Source organism: Motacilla alba, chromosome 1A (genome assembly GCF_015832195.1).
Source record: "Motacilla alba alba isolate MOTALB_02 chromosome 1A, Motacilla_alba_V1.0_pri, whole genome shotgun sequence".
In the NCBI taxonomy this organism is placed as follows: domain Eukaryota; kingdom Metazoa; phylum Chordata; class Aves; order Passeriformes; family Motacillidae; genus Motacilla; species Motacilla alba.
The window spans coordinates 66,837,402-66,858,143 of record NC_052031.1 but is presented as its reverse complement, the minus strand read 5'-3'; the positions used below and the strand labels follow the sequence as shown (position 1 = coordinate 66,858,143).

General features: G+C 48.5%; 2 protein-coding genes across 3 annotated transcripts in view; one reads left to right on the top strand and one right to left on the bottom strand.

Moving 5' to 3' along the window:
* The window catches only part of WNT5B (Wnt family member 5B), a 70,242-nt gene that overhangs the window by 21,403 nt on the left and 28,097 nt on the right, over positions 1-20,742 (bottom strand). The window lies entirely within an intron of this gene.
* On the top strand, positions 14,030-17,837 carry FBXL14 (F-box and leucine rich repeat protein 14). The gene has a single exon (XM_038154283.1). It carries the CDS (start codon positions 14,263-14,265, stop codon positions 15,463-15,465), a length of 1,203 nt encoding a protein of 400 aa, XP_038010211.1. The 5' UTR covers positions 14,030-14,262; the 3' UTR covers positions 15,466-17,837.

Here is a 20,742-nt window from a genome sequence, read left to right as displayed (position 1 = left end):
TTTTCAACACAGTATTCCATGACAGGCAATGAGCTCACTTGGAGCAAGACCATCTCACCCGCTACAAGTAAAGAAGCAAACTCCAAAGATTAACCAGGACATGATCCTCCTTCCTCTCAAGGGGATCCAGTTCATACTCACTCTTACAGCAGATTAAATCCTAGTGTCGAGCCAACTTGGTCCACTGAGACCAGCACAAGATGTCCCAAAGAAAAGTGCAAGAGACTTAGCAGAAGCTGCATATGCTGAAACAAAGTTGCTTTAGATTTTCTGAGATTGGGAAAGAAGCAACACAGACCCATCCCTGCAGGTATATAGCTGTCTGGAAACTCTCCACATTTGTGATATTCCCATGGACAGATCCAAGCCATCCAGTTCCATTTTACATGAGAAATCTATTTGCATGTTGGCAGCCTCAGTTGAGAGCCAGAGTCCTAAACCAGGACATGTCTGGCCCAAATTTTGCACTTCTTGTTCCCACGACTACCATAATACCAGGGTTTCTGGGGCTTCAGCAATCATCCATAATCACAAGCTGAAACCTTCTTAGCGTCCTCTATTTATATGGGAAAGTCCCATAAGAAATTAGACCAGTTCTACTACGTATAATTATAAATCTAACAAATCTAGATACATATATTTGAAAGAAGTACCAAGCATTATCCTCTGCTGACCGACCAGCAGCTTATTTAAGATGCCCACGGTGTCACAGCTTCCTTGCCAGACAAGCACCCCATCTCCTTAAACTGCACTAAGAATTTCATCTTCAGAAAATGTTCCCCAGGCCCCCTCAAAGGAGCCATGGGGGGTCAGGTTGAAACACAAGCCCATGCAGGATTAAGAAGCCCACACTGCTGCTCCCCAACATGAGATTTCCAAGAATGAAAGACATCCCTTAAGGCCATCGAGCTAATGTCTAGCTTTCCCAAATGTTAAATTTACACGAAGGATTAACCCTAGAGGAGAGTAAGACGTGAGAAAAGTGAAAAGAACAGCATACATCCCTTCTTTGTTTTCCAGAGGCCAACCCTGGGAGCTGGTTTGCGACCTGCTGTATCTGACCACAGCACAGACCCCTGAAGCAGTGACAGCAGGGCAGCCCTGGTCCTGCTGGGGAGCTGATGCTGCCTGCAGGATTTGTATGAGAACTCTAGGCTCAGATTATGATGGTTATGAGCACACCCATCAGCCCTCCTTGAAGATTAGGAAGCGTAAGAACACAAAGTTCTCTGACAACATGAGCAAGGAGGCAGAGCAAGTCAAAGCAACTTCTCTGCAGAGATTTTAGGACAGACCAGGGGATGGAAACAGTTGGATGACTTTAAGTGTTCTCTTCCTCACTCCCATCTTGGAAAGCATGGAGCACCTTCATCCTCTCTAAAGGAGTGTCCAGCTAACCCCGTCCCAGTGGAGCCATCCCAAACCAAGATTTATGTCTCCACATCTCACAGGCCTGGACCTCGTTTTTGCTCCGGATATAGATTCCTTTTAGCTTGTTCCACACTCTGTAATCATTACATCAACTGCCAAAGGAAATCAAATACTCAAAGTACAGTTAAACTGTTGCTGCAGTGGTTCTTAATTCTCCAGGAGTAAATGACTGGAGGAAATGGAGATGCACTGGTTACTGCTGTGTTGGGCACATTCTGCACCTCAGTGAAGGTCACAGGGACCAGCATCAGACTGGGTCAGATCAAGACCCTCCTGTCAGTTAAATCACTGCCAGCAAAGCTTGACATGTACGTTTCCAAAGGAAACAGTAAACCATTGGAATAAATCCAAATTCATTATAGTTTTTATCCTTCCTAACAGACTCTTCAAAGAGGTTCTTTTAAAGTCTAGTCTAATAAAAATAATAATGGTCAGCTTTTCCTCCACTCTAGACTTGCAAAGCAAGCACATACACCCATCCCTTAAACCCCACAACCCTGACAGCCACTATTTTTCCTTTACCTTACAGAAAGGGAAATAGGTGCAGGAGGGGCTGAGTGACAGGGTGAAAACAGTAAATCTGCAGTGCAGATTTACCTCCATTCAGTAAAGCACTAAACCAGGTGCCTGAAAGCAAGTATATTCCTACTCATTTTTGCTGAATTGGGATCAAAATTAAAATCTGCTTGCTTTTTTCATTCTTTCAACCATCAAATACTTCTGCTGCCAATTAAATGTTGCTCCTGCTCAAATACAGTGGATTCAAATACTAAACTTTTTGGGAATAATGCCCAAGTGTATAATTGCATCATCTTCATAGTTTTCACAGTTTCCAAACCAAAGAGAAAAAACTTTTTTTTTCAAGCATATGCTTACTGTGTTTTATATTGAAAATAAACTTAGTAAAGGTTGAAGCACCATAAATAAAGCCCTGTCTATATCAGGAGATTACACCAATTTAACCAATTTCAGAACTTATCTTCTATACCGTCACACTTCAATGAAGGAATTTCCTGTTAATTCTGGGGGCAAGAGATTTAAGCTAAACCTATTCAAGCTGTCTGGGAGATAGACTGCATATACATTTGTACCAAAAAGGAGATAATTTTATACCTCGGCTTCATTCTAGCACCAATCACTTACGTGCAATTTGAACTGCAGAATACAAAGGTATCCTGTTACAGATCTTGTTTGTAAGTTCACTGCCACAGGCCGAGGGCACAACTGCACAGGGAATGAACATCAGCCTCCTGCACAGGAACTACACTAAGCTAAGATGCTGCCAAAGCCCCTGTGTTATCAGGTCAAGGCCTGAAGTGCAAGAACATGATAATAAAAAAAGGAAAAAAAATCAGTGTGTTAAAAACTGGTAACAAAGCATTAGTTCGAAAGATGGCTCTGTGAAAAATTACCTGATTTGTAACAGATGAAGTTTCCAGTATTTGTGCTAGCATTTGCTGCTTTGTAAATCCTTCCCAAAAAGGAAAAAAAAGAACAACTGGAAAAGTAACTGAAGCTGCTAGTGCACTTTATTCAAATTTGTTCATTTTCATTGACTTTGCCTCAGTTTTCAAAGCATATTATATAGATATTTTAACTGCCAAAGCTATCCAAAAGCTTTCCAAAAAAAGCTGTGCTTTTTTCCTGCTTCTCTCGCCAACACGAACTCTAATGTGACATTTTGGTACAGACACTAGAATAGCATCCATCTCCTCCTCCCACAGCTCTGCCTGCCCAGCAGAGCTAACCAAAATCAAAACTTGCTTTACATCAACACAGCCAGTGCAAGCTGTCACCAGAATGACTTTCCACCCATGGTGAGGCTTTCTGAGCACATCCTGCACTCCACCAGTGGCAATTTCATCCTCCAAATAGCTCAGCCCACACCTAGGCTTCAAAACAAGGAATCAGATTTCAGAGGTGCCTGTGGAAAACTGTGTTTTTCCTTTCCTGCGCTGGACATGAAAAATGTTGTAGCCACCAGAAACATAACTCCAAGGGGTTAAATTATCTGGAAAAAGTAGGTGCTTATCTAACACCTCATCTACTCAGAAAGCAGCAGTACAAGCCCATGAATGACTGGCACCAGAGAATTTGGCCCTGAGTTGTTCTGAGAGTCCAGATTGAAACACCCACATTTTGCAGCCCTTCAAACATGGATTTAGAAGTCACTGTTCCCACAGCAGGTGCAGCTGGGCTGGATAAAGCTGCCCAGCTCAGATCACTACGATCCTGCAGACTTCAGGAAGGCACTTGGATATTTTGACTTCTAATGCCAACCAGATTTCAATCCAGTTTGCTATGGAGAGCAGAGGGAGGGCAGGACTGCTTGCTTCTTTTGCCACAGAGTGGGTTGATGTCATCTTTGAAAGATCATACACCTACAGTGTCACATGGCGTGACACTGTCACCAGGATCACACCTGGTGATCACACCTGGTCTCAGGATCACACCTGAAGAAGGAAACGAGCAGGTACTGAGTGATTCTCATTCCTGGTGAACATTCAAAGAGAAGGGCATTTTCCTCAGAAGCAACCAGTGCTTGGAAGACTGAGGCTTTGGCCTCTCCTGTGGCCAAACTGTACCCCGGGCACAGGGTGGGCATCAGGGCAGGTGCCCTGCAGGGACAGAGCTGCCTCCCCTCCCCACTCACACCTTTATGCTAATGGCACTCTCTGGCCATAGAACATGTGCATAAATATCCTCCAGTGAAAACATGTAAATACTGTCTCTATTTAGTTCATGCACTAAACCTTGTGCAGAACTTACCACACACAACTGAACAGTCTACAGGAGACAGCTTTTTTTTTTTTTTTAAAGAAAAAAAGGTATTTATTTTCCCCTTGAAACTAAAGAGAAGACACATACTCAGTGGGAGAAATCCAGCAGGTTAAGTTCTTCCGACTGCCACTCAAATAGAGAAAATTAAAATTATCTATTTTACACTACAATCCAAAAGAATATTTACAGTCCTGGAGATTCCTTCCCCAGCCTCTTGAACATATTTATTCTCTCTGGCAATATATGGACTAGACAGGGATAGGGAATTTCTGTAGGTGGAACAGCTGTACATCTGTAATTCAACCTCTGCTTTACTGGACAACTACAAAGTTCTTGCAAAGAAAAGTGGGTTTGTCCTGCAAAAAAAAAAAAAAAACAAACCCAAAAACCTAGTGTATCCACAGAGAAGATAGGAATTGCTCATCTTGCAGGAGAGGGAAGCAAGCTGCATTGCATAGAGGGGTTAGAGGTTTGCTTGCAGGTGTGGACCTCAGAAAGCTGCTGTCTGAGGATATGTGCACCATCCTTGCAGCAGGCAAGGTGTGGGATGAAAGAGGGAATTGCCTGAGTCTCTACACTGCAGGGGAAGCAAGAAATCCTATTAAGGATTTATGCTGTTCCAGCAAAATAACTTCCTCCCTTGAAGCAGAAGCCAGCTTTTTCTCTGTCTTGACTTCGCTCGTGCTGACAGCATGCAGTTCTTCAGTCAAGCCCAGTGCCAGCTTTGTACAGAGAGATTCAGCATCAGGAAATGGGCTAGCAAGGCTCCTACTCCTGCTCTCAGTCACTCCTCTGAGATGCACTTCCAAGACTTTGAGTGAGCAGCCCTCCTGTTTCTGAAAACTTGTAGAGAGAAAGAAGTTATTTACTACATGAACGGGTTTGAAAATTCAGTGATGTGCACATTCAAAAATATGTTCTAGAGAAGGCATGCATGGGAGATGTCTGAGGAGACATTTGTGCGTGGTGTGTAATAATTATAATGTGTTTTCATTTATACAGTGTCTCCTCCACACACAAGGGAATGTAGCAAAATGTAACTAAAACCACATATCCTTACAAATAAAGGGACACAGAGAGAGAGAGAGTTTCATACAAAGGTTAAACAAAAAAATCTGTTTAATGTCACTTTGGGGATTACGGGAACTGAAGTAAAACAAACATCCAGAAGAAACTTTGAGGGGCTGCTTCAGGAAAAGCACGTGTGTGCCACCATAGCTGCATATTCAGTATGTCTTGCTGGGACAGCTTGGGAAAAATAGGAAGCTGGAAATTTTCAGTGTGGGAATTAGATGGAAGAATGTGAACCATTCTAAACAAAACAGAGTGAAGTTGCCAGCTGACTTGCTAAAATGCCAGTGCTCTCTAGGATCCCTTGAAACAGAGCTGAGGACTGGCCTTGCTGCTCAGGGAGTGGGTAGGGAGCCAGGAGATTTGGGCTGGATTCCTGGCCCTGCAACAAACCCAGCATGTGACGCTGGGAAGTCATTCAGCTCTCAGTTTCCAAAACCTGATTTCATGCCTACACTTCTGGGCACCCAGCGTGAGACAGCGCGAGCCCAAACATCCCGGACTTCAAACAAGGGTGAGCTGCAGGTACTCACTTCCCATCCATGAACAACACACAGTCTGGGGCTTAGTTCCATCACGGATGAAGCAGGGCTAAAACCTGCAAAGGAACCTGAAATGCTATAATGTAGGTATTACATGATTAGACATCTTTTGCCACAGGAGAGATGCTATGGAAAGGGCTATTATTGAGTTACCTGTTGCTTCCCACGTCCTGTGGCAATTATTGCCATTCTATAAATATTTTCACAGATTTCAATACATCTGCAGACTATTGTTGATATTTCCTGCTTCAGGGCATCAAGGAATAATCTTCTCGCAAAAGGATTCACTGTTCCAAAAGGAACCTAAAGAATACAGATCAGGATTGCTGGCAAAAAGCGTGGAACAACAACACTGACAAGACCAGGAAAATACTAGATCTCAAGGGTGAAACAGTGGAAAGAAAAAGGCTTTTCCACATAATTTAGTCAGCATGTATGCTGGGGAAAAAAAAACAGAAGTAAAAGCTGTATTTCTAGCTTACACTTTTCTGTATGCACACATTTAAAAAAATTTGGAACCATCAAAACTAGAGAAAGTTGTATACTCGTTGGACATGAGGGGGTCTGGTCACACATTAATTTACATTATACCATAGGCAAAGGTTTATTATGGATTTTTTAAAATGAAAAGTGTAGACACAAGTTGAAAGAACAAGTGTAAAACACAGATCTTGTTCTACCCATTTATATTTCTACCTCCAGCACGGTGAGCTCTATACTTTCTTCCTGCCCTGTTTGTGCCTGTCCTTAATTTTACCCCCACATTTCCAGAGAGGATTTCCAAGATTTTTGTCATGCATAGATAGATAACAGGTGTTGGTGAATTTAACTGCCTTAATGGGGTTTTAGAGTTTCCACATGAACCCAAGAACAGAAGCAAGAACAAAAGAAGTTTCTGAAAGGGACGCCCCTTTGCACTGATTTTTTTCATGCACCCATTATAGTTGCACCAGATAACTTTCAGAAAATCAGGGGAATATAGCACAGTCTCTACGCTGGTAATTCCAGGATTAAAACGTTACAGTAACCTTCCTCTGGCCAGAAGCAATCCAAATCTTCCATTAAGTATAACATTCTATTTTGTGTCTTTAGCCTGCCTTCCTTATAAAACCGTATTTTCTAACTCTCACCTTTGTGCCAAGCTCTAACTGTGAATCTCATTTTCACAGCAGGTTTCCAAAACAGTATTGCCCTATTTTTCAGTTTTCCTCCAAGAACTTACTTCAGAGCGGGTGCTCATAAGGCAGGTGACATAACTTGGTCCAATTCAAGTGAATTGCCAATTTTAGAATGTCATTTACTACCTGAAAATGTGCTGGTGGCCACAGTCCAAAGAGGGAGGAGTCAAAAGTAATGCTGCAGTAATCCATGGGTACAAAAATCTTGTGTTTTAAGAGCCATGCAGCTACATCAGTACCCTCCCCAAGCTGAGCTTACCCTCTTGTGAGGTTACCTTTCACTCTCACTGTGGCAAGAATATATGAATTACTTGTCCCTGGACCTCACTCTGGGGGGGCCCATGCAAGGCTTGACTGGAAAGCCCAGAGACTGATGTCTTTTCTTCCTTGCAGCTTCTGACAGACAGCACAGGGAGCAGCTTCCCTGACAGCCAAACACCCCTTACAAGCTGGCCAGTAATGCTACATCTGCCCTGCCTGCAGAGAGGAGATGCACCCGCTCTGCCCGAGCCTCAGCCAAGGGCCAGAGCATCTCTTCCATCCCAGGGTGAACGTGCTGGCTGTCAGTGGAGCTACACACACAGAGCATTCATCCACCTCTGCTGGGTTTTGGGCTGAACAGCTGTTACAAAGGAAGATTTCACAGACCTGCTGCTGTAACAGGTACCGCACAGCATGTCAGACACACATGTTTCTGCTATGACTGCAGGGGCTGTCCCTATTAGATCAAGTTGTAGAGGTCTCAGAGTTCAATCCCCAGGAATGGCTTATGAAAGCAATTACCACCTGAAAGGTCTCTTTGTTTTTGTGCCACTGCTTTTAATAATAACGATTGCATCAGACATTTTCTGCCATCTCCATCTTCTTTGGTACCGCTAACGAAGAAATGACAAAGCCCAACACTTAAAATAGCACCCAAGACTTAAAACAGCAGCCAATACAATGAACTGCAAACACTTCAGGTTTGAGGTTTTTACATCCTGCCCTCCCAAAGCACTTTCCCTTTGATGATTTTATCCACTGAGTACCAAGCTCCACATAAGCCCTGAAGGGTGGGACATGCATGGCCAAACCAGGGAATCGCCCACGGGCAGGGGCCCAGGTCACCTGCTCCAAGCACCAGACAGTCCTGTCCCACAGAAGCAGACAGACAGACAGACATGAAAGGCACATGGCATTCGAGGGAGTTGTCCGGACAATCACAAATTGTTTTGATTCTTCAAGCAATCCTTTCATTTACGCTTGGTTCAATCTGTTACAGCAGCAACAATTTCTGGCCAATTTAACAGCAAAACTGGGAATATAATGCTGTCCTCCCACCCTTCACACCCTCTGACCATTCCCCCTTATATCAGCAGAGTTGTGCTCTTGTCAGCTACTGACTGAAGTAGAAACAAGACCTGAAGAAAATACCCAAATCCAAAAGGCTCCAATCTATAGCTGGAGTCTGCACTGAGAACTTAGCTCTGAATTTTGCCCCAGCATCTAACCACATATCCACACTACATTGTATTTTGAATAAACCACTCAGTTCCAGGAAATACATGGCACATGAGAATTACTTTGTGCAGGACAAACCACATAATCCTAAAATACATCCTCATGTAGCACCTATTAGAGATATGAAACCTGCAAAGTACAAAAACCCACTTTGTTTTTTAAGGAAAGCTTCATAGTGACCTAGTCTTCACCACAAAGCTCACCACCTGGCAAAAGGATCCCAGTATTACAATTTCAAAAAAACCTTTTGGTCAGTTATATTTTCATTATATTCTATGATCAAAAAATGAAAGACCACAAAAATGAAAATGAAAAACCAGCATGAATTCCAAAGGGAATCCCTTCACAGAACACCCTATGCTGGTTTATATGTGTGTGTGTGTGCATACAGATTGATATGCATGCATGCAACACAGAATCACAGAATCATTGAAAAGTTTGCTTTGAAAGGACCTTGAAAGGCCACCTAGTCCAACCCCCTGCAATGACCAGGGACATCTTCAACTGCACCAAGGTTGCTCAGAGTGCTGCCCAACCTGACCTTTAATGTTTCCAGGAATGCAGCAGCCACCACCTTTCTGGGCACCCTGTGTCAGTGTTTCACCACCCTCAGTAAAAAACTTGTATCCAGTCTAAACTGACTCTCTTTTAGTTTAAAACCATTAATTACTGTGCTATTGCAACAGTCACCAAAGGACCCTTTTGGTTTCATTCCTACACAAAAAAAGAATTCCCCAAATTGAATCTGAAAAAGCTCCACTAAACCAATTTTAAATCCAGTTTAAGGCCATGGGTGTATCAAACTTAGCTGATTTTTGTGGTCATGCTTAAAATCTGATGAAGAAGGTCTGGAAGGCAACTTGTGAAGGACAACTGTAGCCCTATGGAATGTGGCTGCATCTCCCTCTCAAAAGAGAGAGAAGGGTTAGCTGGGCATGGGTTTTGTTGTCCAAGTGTTTGTGCGTCGCTTTTGTCCTGCAGTCCCAATGGCCACTGCCCAGAGGCAAAAAGAAGCCAAAGGCTAAAAAAATTCCTGTGGGTAAATTCACAAGTTTTTCATTCTGCAGCTGAAGCTGTGAAAAAGCAGAAAGCACATGGAGTAGGTTGGCAGAAGAAAAGTAAGGATAAGGAAGGATTCTGTTATCTCTTAAATGACTAATTTGAGCCAAAAGTTACCCTGCAAACTGACAGAAAAAGTAACAAACAAGGGCAGGCTGAGATGGGAGCTAGAGAGAGACCTGGTGGATGTTATACCCAACCATGCAATAAAAGATGCAGGATAGACAGTGCAGCTTTATCAGCACGAGCTGCTTCCAATCATAGAAGCCACGAGTGAGTTATGTGAATCCTCCTGAACCCCTGCCAAGCAAAACTGTACAGCCTCCACTGAATACCGGTGTAACTGGAGGGAAAAAAAATGAAGCATTTATCTGGCAAGTGCTTTCTAAAAGAGAGCGTGGCTGTCAGGAGCTGCTCAAGGAGCTGGAATGCTAGAGATGGTTCCAGGGGGATGAAGCAGCCATCAGAGTGCATAAGAGACAGGCAGGGATTTTTAATAAAATGCAGTTTATCACATGGTGATTACCACCTCCTATTTATACCACATGAGATCATGAAAAACATGGCACATATTCCTTTACTCCTGGAAACACAAAGTCAACCCAACAACCATGTGATAAATTGGCCCTTTTCGTGCACTTTGTACTTTGTCTTTCTAAACCTCTATTTCCAAACATCTGTCACTTAGACTGAGAAACAAAAATAAAAATCTGCTAGAATAGTAACTACTGCGCCTTCCTCTCCCCCAGATCAGCACTACAGTAGATTAGGATTACGAATCCAAATTCCAGGCTGTTCCACTCAACACGTAAACCTTAACTGTTCACAAGGAAGGGCAGATGGTCTAAGTATATAACACGTGAGAAAGAACTTCAGAATCTCCAGAAAATGCATCATCTATTTCTAACTTCTGCTGGCTACACGCAAGAGGCATTACAGACACAATGTGGCAAGACAGAAAGAAAAAAGTATTTCAGGTAAGCTTTTCTGCCTTGAAGAGCACACCTTTTCCTACTCCCCTTCAAATGTGGTTTGAAAGGCTCAGGGAGAGGAAATTCCACATTATTTCCACGGTAAGATTCCGCAGTTGAGTTTGGGATAATATGGTGAAAGCCTTCATTAGCACTCTTTGAGAATGACTTGTAGAACTTGCTTGTAGCTTTGCCAGTTATGAGTAATGCAACAATCCCTGAGACACTTCTGTGCCACATTTCCTTCACACATTGCCTGATGTCTACTGGACTCAGCCTTCTTGTGAGCAATCCCACTGCCTCCAGACAGGGAATCCCTGCCACGACAGGCCCGTGAGATGCCACACCTTTCTCCTCACTCCACGGAAATTCTCCATTTCGGCTGCGATGCTCTACAGCTGATCTGAGCACAGCCCATCTGCAGAGAAAAAAAATCTATCGTCCCTAACCTTTTGCTTATTAACCCAATGATTGACCATCCTCCCAACAGCACAAATCGCAAAAATAATACTACAAAAGTAATTCATCCTGGGCAACACCCCTGTGTGTGACTGCAGCTCCACAAGCACTAAAACCAGGTCCGTGCATTGCTGGATCACCCAGGAGTACAAATTTCATCGGGATCAGGCCAAGGCATGTGATCAGGCTGCTGCTGAATGAGCCAGAGCGCAGGATGCGGGGCCAACACCAATCCTGCTCTGGCCACGTGCCAGGCACAGGGGTGCAGACGATACCTGATCTGGCTGGAGCTGAGCACAGTGACACCTGAGCCGGCATAAAGTCTGCTAGTAAAAAGTTAACCTGTCAAAAACTTCGTGAATTAACTTGAGCAGGCAGGGTGAATGAATACCAGGTCAGCGCTTCACATCATGTGGCCACCCCATTTTGGAGCCAATAATAGGAGCTGCACTGCTGGCTTTTGTTGCTCTGCCAAACCACAGCCAAATGTTGATAGTGATGTTTATATGCATGGGGAACTCGGTGCAGGATCAGGGCCTCAGAGTCCTTCAACTCGCCTTGCCTCCAACTTAAAGCAAAAAGGAAGGAAAAAAGCAGAGTGAAACCTAAATGTTTAACCTCTAAGTAGTCAACAGAATCTACTAATATGGAATGTGCAGGTGAAGGCGGAGCCACGACTGCTTCTGTAGCAGATAAATTTAAATGATGATTAAAATAGAGCCTATTCCTTCAGATTAGTGAAGGCATCAGTGCAGCAAACACATCAGTGACTAGGCTGATTTGTGCAGTGTTTTAGCAATCCAGACAGTATTAAAAACACACCCTGTCATGTTGAACAAATGCAGACTTTTTCTTTGCAAAGAAAGGGTAGCCCTGCTCTTCTGAAACTGTTTTGAAAAGTCTTACCTGATCTCTGGTAGAACGTAAGCCATTTTTAATACTGCCCAGTGTTGAGATGTACACAGGTACCATTACATGAGGCTATAGACACATAGGAAACATGGTTTACAAACATTCTTTCTTGAAAGTGCTGGAGGTCACTAGAAATTGCTTGGTTTATGTGAGTACCTCAACAATTTTCAGAGCTAGTTCAAGGAGGCCATTAGCTGAAAGCCATTTTCAGAAGATTTTCTATTTCCCATTACAGAGGCCCTAAGACAGCCTATGCAGAGATTTACAGCAACCTTGACAGCTACCCAGACCTCTGAGCTGTTTACAGCCCTGTCCTATCGCTCCTGCAGCCATGCCTGGACAGAGGGTTCCCAAACTTTGCTCCTCAAGGCTGTCACACCACCTCACGGCCATACCTCACACCACAGCAGCCGGCGCTCCAGCAGGCAAGGGTGATCCACCCTTCTCTTTGCTGCCTTCCACAGCTGCACAAACCCCTGTCCCTCCTCATGGAGCCCAGGGTTCCCAGAGAGCTTGAGGAGTTACCAGCCAGCCCAGCATGGCCTCGGCAAACCTCCATGCAGAGGTGGCCCAGTGGCAGATACCGGGTGAAGCGAGGGGGCTGGCTGGAGCACAGTACTGAGCTGGAGTCTCCAGCTGTGCCAAGGCAGATTTAGGTTCGACATTAGGAGGAATTTCTTCACAGAAAGGTGATTAGACATTGGAAAGGACTGTCCAGGGAGCTGGTGGAATCACTGTCCCTGGAGGTGTTTTAAGAAAGACTGGATGTGGCACTCAGTGCCATGCTCTGGTTGGCAAGGTGGTGCCTGGTCATAGGTTGGACTCGATGATCTCAGAGGTCTTTTCCAACCTTATTGGGTCTGTAATTCTGTGAAGCAGTGCTGCTCTCTGCAGCCCCACCACCCCTGCCCTGGTGGGGACCTGTCACCCATGGGTGACAACACAGCCGCCACCATGGCTTCTCTGCACTGACAGGAAAGGAAGTGGGGCAAGAATTAGGATTAGTTACGCATCAGGGAAAGCTCTGCCAGCAGGTCGAGGGAGGTGGTCCTGCCCCTTTCCTCAGCCCTGGTATACTGCAACCAGTTTTGGGCTCCCCAGTACTAGAGAGTCCTGGAGCTCCTGGAGAGGATCCAGTGAAGAGTGACAGAGAGGATGAGGGAACAGGAGCATTGCTGTTATGAGAAAAGGCTGAGAAAATTTGGCCTGTTCAGCCTCAAGAAGAGATGACTGAGAAAGGACCTCATCAATTTAAGTATCTTAAGGATGAGTCAATAGGATGGAGCCAGGCTCTTCTCGGTGACACCAAGCAATAGGACAAGAGCCGACAGGTACAAACTGACGCACAGAAAGTTCCTCCTGAACACAAGGAATAACTTCTTTCCCGTGTGGGTGCCCATGCACTGCACCAGACTGCCCAGAGAGACTGCGGCATCTCCCTCTCTGTACACTCAAGAGCTGTCTGGATGCCACCGTACGCCGTGTGCGGGAGCCGGGTGCCCGCTGAGGGCCCTCGGGCCGGGCCGGGTGCCGGTGCCCGCTGAGGCCCCTCGGGCCGGGCCCGGAGCGGCGGTGGCGCCCCCGGCGGCGGCGCGGGGCAGCGCAGCGCGGCGGGAGCGGCGGGGGCGCCCCGCGGCCCGCGCTGTTTCCAGGGCGACGGCTCGCCGTGTTCCGGACCGTACCATTGCGCAAGCGGCGCGGGTGGGGGCGGGAGGGGAAACAGGCCCGGCCCGGCGCCGCCTCCTCCCCGGCTGCCTCCTCCCCCCGCGCCTGGCCGCGCCTCCCCCCCTCCCGCGGGCCGGAGCGGCGCCGGGCCCAGCAGCGCGCGGCGCGGAGCGGAGCGGGCGGGCCCGGAGCGGCGGAGTCGGTACCGGCGGCGGGCGGGCCGGGCCGGGCCGGGCCGGGCCGCGCCACCCCCTGCCCTCGCTGCCTCACCGCCGGCGCGGGATGCGGGCGGCGCGGGGCCGCGGGCTGTGAGCGGCGGCAGCGCGGAGACAAAGGGAGGCGGCGGCGGCGGGGCTCGGCGGCCGGCGCTGGGCACGGGGCGCGGGGGCCGCCGCCGGGGTGCGCCCGCCGGGATGCGGCGCGGGGCGGCGCGGCCGCGGCAGCAGCGCGGCGGCGGCAGCGGCGCGGCCCGCCCGGCGCGGCGGTAGAGGCGGTGGGGCCGGGCCGGCGGTCGCGCAGTAGCGTCTCCCGCGCCGCCCGCGCCGGCGATGTGAGGGCGGCGGCGGCGGCAGGAGGAGCGCGGCGCGGAGCGGAAGGCGGGCGGGCCCCGGGCGGAAGCGGGCCGGGCCCGGCGGCGAGGGGCAGCAGCGCGGCGCCGGCGGGGGCGGCCGGGCGCGGGCGGGCGTGCGTGCGATGGAAACGCACATCTCGTGCCTGTTCCCCGAGCTGCTCGCCATGATCTTCGGGTACCTGGAGGTGCGCGACAAGGGCCGCGCGGCGCAGGTGTGCACGGCCTGGCGGGACGCCGCCTACCACCGCTCGGTGTGGCGGGGCGTGGAGGCCAAGCTGCACCTGCGCCGCGCCAACCCCTCGCTCTTCCCCAGCCTGGCGGCGCGGGGCATCCGGCGGGTGCAGATCCTGTCGCTGCGGCGCAGCCTGAGCTACGTGGTCCAGGGCATGGCGGACATCGAGAGCCTCAACCTCAGCGGCTGCTACAACCTCACCGACAACGGGCTGAGCCACGCCTTCGTGGCGGAGATCAGCTCCCTGCGCTCGCTCAACCTGAGCCTCTGCAAGCAGATCACGGACAGCAGCCTGGGCCGCATCGCCCAGTACCTCAAGGGCCTGGAGGTGCTCGAGCTCGGAGGCTGCAGCAACATCACCAACACCGGCCTCCTGCTCATCGCCTGGGGCCTGCAGCGCCTCAAGAGCCTCAACCTGCGCTCCTGCCGGCACCTCTCCGACGTGGGCATCGGGCACCTGGCGGGCATGACCCGCAGCGCGGCCGAGGGCTGCCTGGGCCTGGAGCAGCTCACGCTGCAGGACTGCCAGAAGCTCAGCGACCTCTCGCTCAAGCACCTGGCCCGCGGGCTGGGCCGCCTCCGCCAGCTCAACCTCAGCTTCTGCGGGGGCATCTCGGACGCGGGGCTGCTGCACCTGTCGCACATGAGCAGCCTGCGGAGCCTCAACCTGCGCTCCTGCGACAACATCAGCGACACGGGCATCATGCACCTGGCCATGGGCAGCCTGCGGCTGTCCGGCCTCGACGTCTCCTTCTGCGACAAGGTGGGGGACCAGAGCCTAGCCTACATCGCACAGGGCCTCGACGGGCTGCGCTCGCTGTCCCTCTGCTCCTGCCACATCAGCGACGAGGGCATCAACCGCATGGTGCGGCAGATGCACGGGCTGCGCACCCTCAACATCGGCCAGTGCGTCCGCATCACCGACAAGGGCCTGGAGCTCATCGCCGAACACCTCAGCCAGCTCACGGGCATCGACCTCTACGGCTGCACCCGCATCACCAAGCGGGGCCTGGAGCGCATCACCCAGCTGCCCTGCCTCAAGGTGCTCAACCTGGGACTTTGGGAAATGACTGAGAGTGAGAAGGTCAGGTGAGAGGAGGAGGAGGGTGCCCCGAGACCTCCATCTCCTCTGGAGGGACTCACTGACTGACTGACTGACTGCTGCAGAGGAGGAGAGAAAGAGAGAGGGGCATGCACAGAGACATGCTACCCACGCACTCTGGCACCGCAGGGAGGAACACAGAAAGAGGGTATATCCTCAACCCTTCTGTGCTGCCTACCTATCCTTGCTGTGGAGGAGGAGGAGGAGGAAGGGGGACCAGGAGGACAGAGAGAAAGCACCTATCCATTTTCCAGGTCATGCCTCAAGCTCCGTGCTAGGGAGACAGAGCTCTCTCCCTTCCCACAGCATCCTTCCCTGCGGAAGAGGTAGAAACCCACACTTATGCACTGGGGCTAGAGACACCCCTCTTTATCCCCACTCCCACATTCCATCCCCTCAAGCACTAAGGATGGATGAAGAAAGACCCTTGTTCTGCCAGGTATTCAGAATAGATTATTTTTGGTTTATATAAAGGAGAGTGGAAATGGAGATGGGAACAAAAAATATTTAACAGCAGCAAAGGCTTCCTAGCTACACTTGTGTACCCAGCCACCCAGTCATCCTGCGCTGGGCACAGACAGAGCTTTTGATAAAACAACCATTCCACCTCTGTGCTTGCCCCTCCCCTGTCAACACATTTGTGACAGAAATACTGCTCCCTAGGTACATTGATTTTTTTTTTTTTTCCCCTTTTAAATCTCTCTTCAGTCTCCAGTTTCATGTTATTCTCTGCTGTGGGTGGATACAACCTCCCACTATTCCAGTTCTCCACTGCACTGAGACTAGCGATAGCTACAGCCTCCCCTTTTGTCAGTATGTTTCCATGTCATCCTGCACTATGGGTAATGGAAAAGTCCAGGCACTCTAGTCTCTCTCCCCATCTCTCCACTGGAGATGAATACACCACTTCCTCCTTCTCCTGTCTCTGGGGGGACTGGACACAGACCCCACTCTCTTAAGCCTTCCCATGCACTGGGGGACTCTGAGAGTTACTGAGACTTGTCTTCCCTTTCATCATTCTCTCTTTTTCTCCCCTCCTCCTCCTTGGCAACAGGGATAGACATATCCAGCCACATATCCATTCCTCTCTGGGTTGGGGGTGAACAGGTAGAGGGGAGTTCTAGCTCCGCTCTACCTGGGGGACATGAGGAAGAATCTCCAGCTTCATTTCTGCTTCATTTGAGATACTGTGACCTGTTTTTATTTTGAAATGCATAAAAAAAATTACTGCTACAAAAACAGCCTCTTACTCTCCCATCTATCCCTTGCTTACATCCTGTAATTGATCCCAGTTTTCCTCACTCATTCTCCCCTTTACAGTATTCATTTTCTTACATGGTTTTATTTTTAAAGACATATGAAGTTGCTGTTCTTGTGGATTTTTAAGTACTTTTTTTTCTGCTGAATATATTCTATATATATAAATATATATATGATGTCTGGCTACCTCGTTTTAATTTGTTACTTTTTTTTTTCCTCCTCAAAAGCCCTGGAATTCTTACAGGAAAGAGATTTTGAGACTGAAACATTTTTGTGCCTAGACTGGAATAATACCCCTTGGGTTTGTTCTTATTTTATCCCCTCCTCTGCTCCCACCCCTTTTTTAAATTTTTTTTTTTTTAATCTTTCATTTTTGTTTTTAGGCTTACCCTACTGTGTCCCACCTCCACATTCTGGTTGTGCCTCTCCCTCCCTCTTCACTGGGAACTGGGGACCCAAACTGTGCTTCTGCATTTTTACTCTTCTAGCACAAACATGTAACGTGAGAATCCACACTGAGCATCGGGCTACCGTTAACAGAAATGTGTAAAATGCAAGTTTGTTTAAAAAATTATATATATATGGATATATGCAAGTGCTTTCCCCTCCCCTCCTAAGCCACCTACAAAAGGTCACTATGCCAGGCTTCCTGCTTGTAGGTGGAGAGGAGCAGAGCTGGCCTAAAGGCCCCAGGGCTGCCATGTGAAGGGGAGGAGACTGAAGTTCATCTGTCTTATCTCTGTTCTGTCAATAAATGGAGCTGGGTCTTTAGATTATTTTTTAATTATTATTTGAAAGAGGAAGAGTAAGTTTGGGTTTTGTTTTTGTTCTGTTTTGATTTTTTTTTTGTTTTGTTTTGTTTTTAAATATCTTGGCTTTTTTTTTGCTTATCTGTTCAAAATCTCAAATCCTCCACAGTAACAGGCCAGACCACGGAGTTAACACAAACCCGGAGACCCCTATGGATTAATTGTACTGTTTGTGAATTTGTATAAAAAAAATAACAAAGATCCTCTTAAAACATTTTATATTCTTACAGTAAAAGGTTAAACATATTTATATAATAAAAGAGGAAATATGAAGTATGTTTTTGAAAAAAAAAAGCCGCATTTGTGTTGTCTGTACTTATTGAAGATGTGTGTATCTGTTGGGCTTGGTAAGAACAGCCTTGTGGCTGATGGTGGGATTTGGGGCTGGCCCTGCTGAGCGATGGAGGAGGAGAAGGAAGGCAAGGAGCCTCCTCCTGTGCAGGATGGTGGGTAACATCACCAGGAGGAGTTTGTAAGGAAGGGGTTTGGCAGGACCAGCCGTGGCCTCGAGGGTGCTGGCAGCATCCCTGGGGACAAAACTGAGGTCACACAAAACCTAAAGTGCTGAAACTTGCTTGCAGCTGAATCGACTACTTGGTGATAGAGAGGCATTTGGGAGGGGGGGGAAGAAGGCCTGTGTTTCTTGATTTTTTTTAAGCTCCAGATTATTTGTGTGCCGGAGGATTTTTTAGTGATTTAAACTGTGGCCCTCCCCATCAAATAAAAACATTTCCCAGCAGTGACAACCACCAAAAACCTGTGCCCTTGCAGACCTGGAAAATCTGAACCGTCTTTGTTGATTTCCACTGCCCAGCCGAAGATTAAAGAGAAAGTAAAAAGTGGAACCGCGTTACCAAAAAAAAAAAAAAAAAAAAAAAAAGTTGGAATAATCTAAGTGTCCTTTGTCCTCTACCATAATCTTTCTCCTCAGCGTTATGACTTTTAACCCGATGCGGTCCCTGTTTAGCCTCCCCGACGCGGGGTGTTTCATTGTTGCGGGAGACGGAGCTTAGGCGGTGTTTACAGGGCGGCCACAAAGCCCGGCTCCCCCAGCCCGGCGACGGGGCTCGCTCGCCCGCTGCCCCCTTCCTGCCTCGAAGGAGGGGGAATGCGAAATGGTGGAAGAAGGCAGAGCCATTGTTCAGCAAAGTTAAAAGAGGAGCTGTCCTTGCTTGCTTGCTCAGTCATGCATACTCAATCTGGCCGGGCCCGAGTCCCTATGGAAAGGAGGAGGGCGATTCTTCCCCTCTTTTTAACATTCCTCTCCAGGCCTGGCTGTATTTAAGCTGCTTTCCTCCGCGCCGAGGAGGAGGGAGGGGGATGGTCTGAAGTTCCTGTACATTTGCATTTTAAGCACTTCCAGCGCTGAGCAGACCACTTTGTTCCCCGCTCCAGCAGCCGTGGCTGGGTGCTGCTCCAGGTGGGATGCCCTGCCAGAGGAGGTGCCCTCGGCGCCCGCACCTGCCTGCCCTGCTCAGCCCCTGCCTCCTCAGGTATTTGGCTGAGGCTGCACCGGGCACACTCCTGTTGCCAGCTCTACCCACATCACCTCTTAATGCAGTGCTGCATTTCAGAGGGGAAAGTAGAGCCTGACTCCAGCCCTCTAAAAAAGAAACACCATCTCCACTGTATCCTAAGGACCTGGACTATCTCAGGGTCTGGACTTTGGGGCGTGTGTTGCTCTATTCCCTCCAAGACTTCCAAGCTTTCTGCTGGGAGTCCATTGACAAAAGCTGCATTGTTCACTTTAGGGAAAGCCACCACAATTGGATCTAATTGAGCCTGACACTATATCCATCTTCCCCTACTTGGAGGGAGGTGTTGGGGTCTGTCTTTCCTGCATTAAGAAAAGAGTTGACAGTAACTTCTTGATGGAAAAAGAGCATGTATGTATGAGTGTTATAAACAACAGGAATTGCAGATCAGGTTCCCCTAACAGCTGAAAACGTAATTGCTCCTGGGGTCAAGCAGCAGTCCCAGCCAAGGATGGGAATGATAAACCTCTCATAAAGTAGGTTTGTTTCTGCTGGGTTTGGGTGAAAATGGCATCTCCTTATTAAGCCCCATGTTCACATGGATAACAGTGGGACATCTATGTTTCAATGTAATGTGTGTGCTCATAAGCTCTGTAATCAGGATTTTTTTTTTTCCTAAAAAATACCCTGAACTTCTTCTCTCAACTTACAAAAAAAACCCCAAACCATAAGCATTGCCCACATGGCCCAACATCCCCTTTTAAGGGGAGCACAAGCCAAAGGAAGTTGCCAAAACCAAAGCCTCCCCAGTTCTTAGGCACCCTGGACTGTTCCCGTAGATGGAGCAAGTGCTCCTCATACCTTCCTCTCACGCTCCATTGTGACATCACCTCCTCGGACACAGACACAGGCCAACAACCATAGACAATTACCACATAACTTCTCAGCATAACCAACCACTCTTGAATTTTTGAACATGACTCAGTTGGAAACTGGGGTAGAAAACCATAAAAAAACACTCCACCACTTGGAAATGAGCTGGAAGCCTCCTGTCTGTGAGCCCACAGTGCCTTTGGTGCCAGCCTTCACCGCTGTGCCCAGCAGCAGTGCTGGGGCAGCAGTGCCCCTTGCCCACACCTGCACAAGGCAGGGCACAGAGGGTGGCCCAGGGACCTGCTTTGTGGACAGCTCTGAGGAGCAGAGGGGCCACGCTAGAGAGGTGATGGCAGAAAGCAGAGCAGGAACGATGAGGAGGAGGAATGAAGTGACTGAGCAGGAGAGGAGGCAGCCAGGGACTGAGGGGCAGCAGCTGGGGACGCCAGCTCCAAGCTGAAGTCCTGTGTGCGCGTGGGGTCCCTGGTCTGCTGCAGCAGCTGCTCCCCCCACCAGATCCATGGATGGCTCCGCTCCCTGGGAGCTGGGAGGAAAAGCAGGCTCCACCTGGGTCCTACTGCCCTTGGACTAGCACATGGGAGGTCCATGCATGACAGATTTATACATTTTCTACCTTCCCGCTGCACGCTGCGGGTTCGGCTGAATCGGTTTGTCATGGTGGCTCTGGGGTCCTTTGTTTCGCGGTAATAAATAACGGGGTCACGGGGCAGCTGTCAGCCAAACCACCTGGGGCCTGTGCTACGGCCAGAGGTGATCTCCCTGCTAGACAGCACAGAGCTTACCACTGAACCTGCCCTTTGGGGGTCAGGGAAGGGTTAAAATGAGACCTG

What these genes read in the sequence shown, in the direction of transcription:
- FBXL14 (XM_038154283.1), top strand. Translation starts at nt 14,263, where the DNA reads ATGGAAACGCACATCTCGTGCCTGTTCCCCGAGCTGCTCGCCATGATC.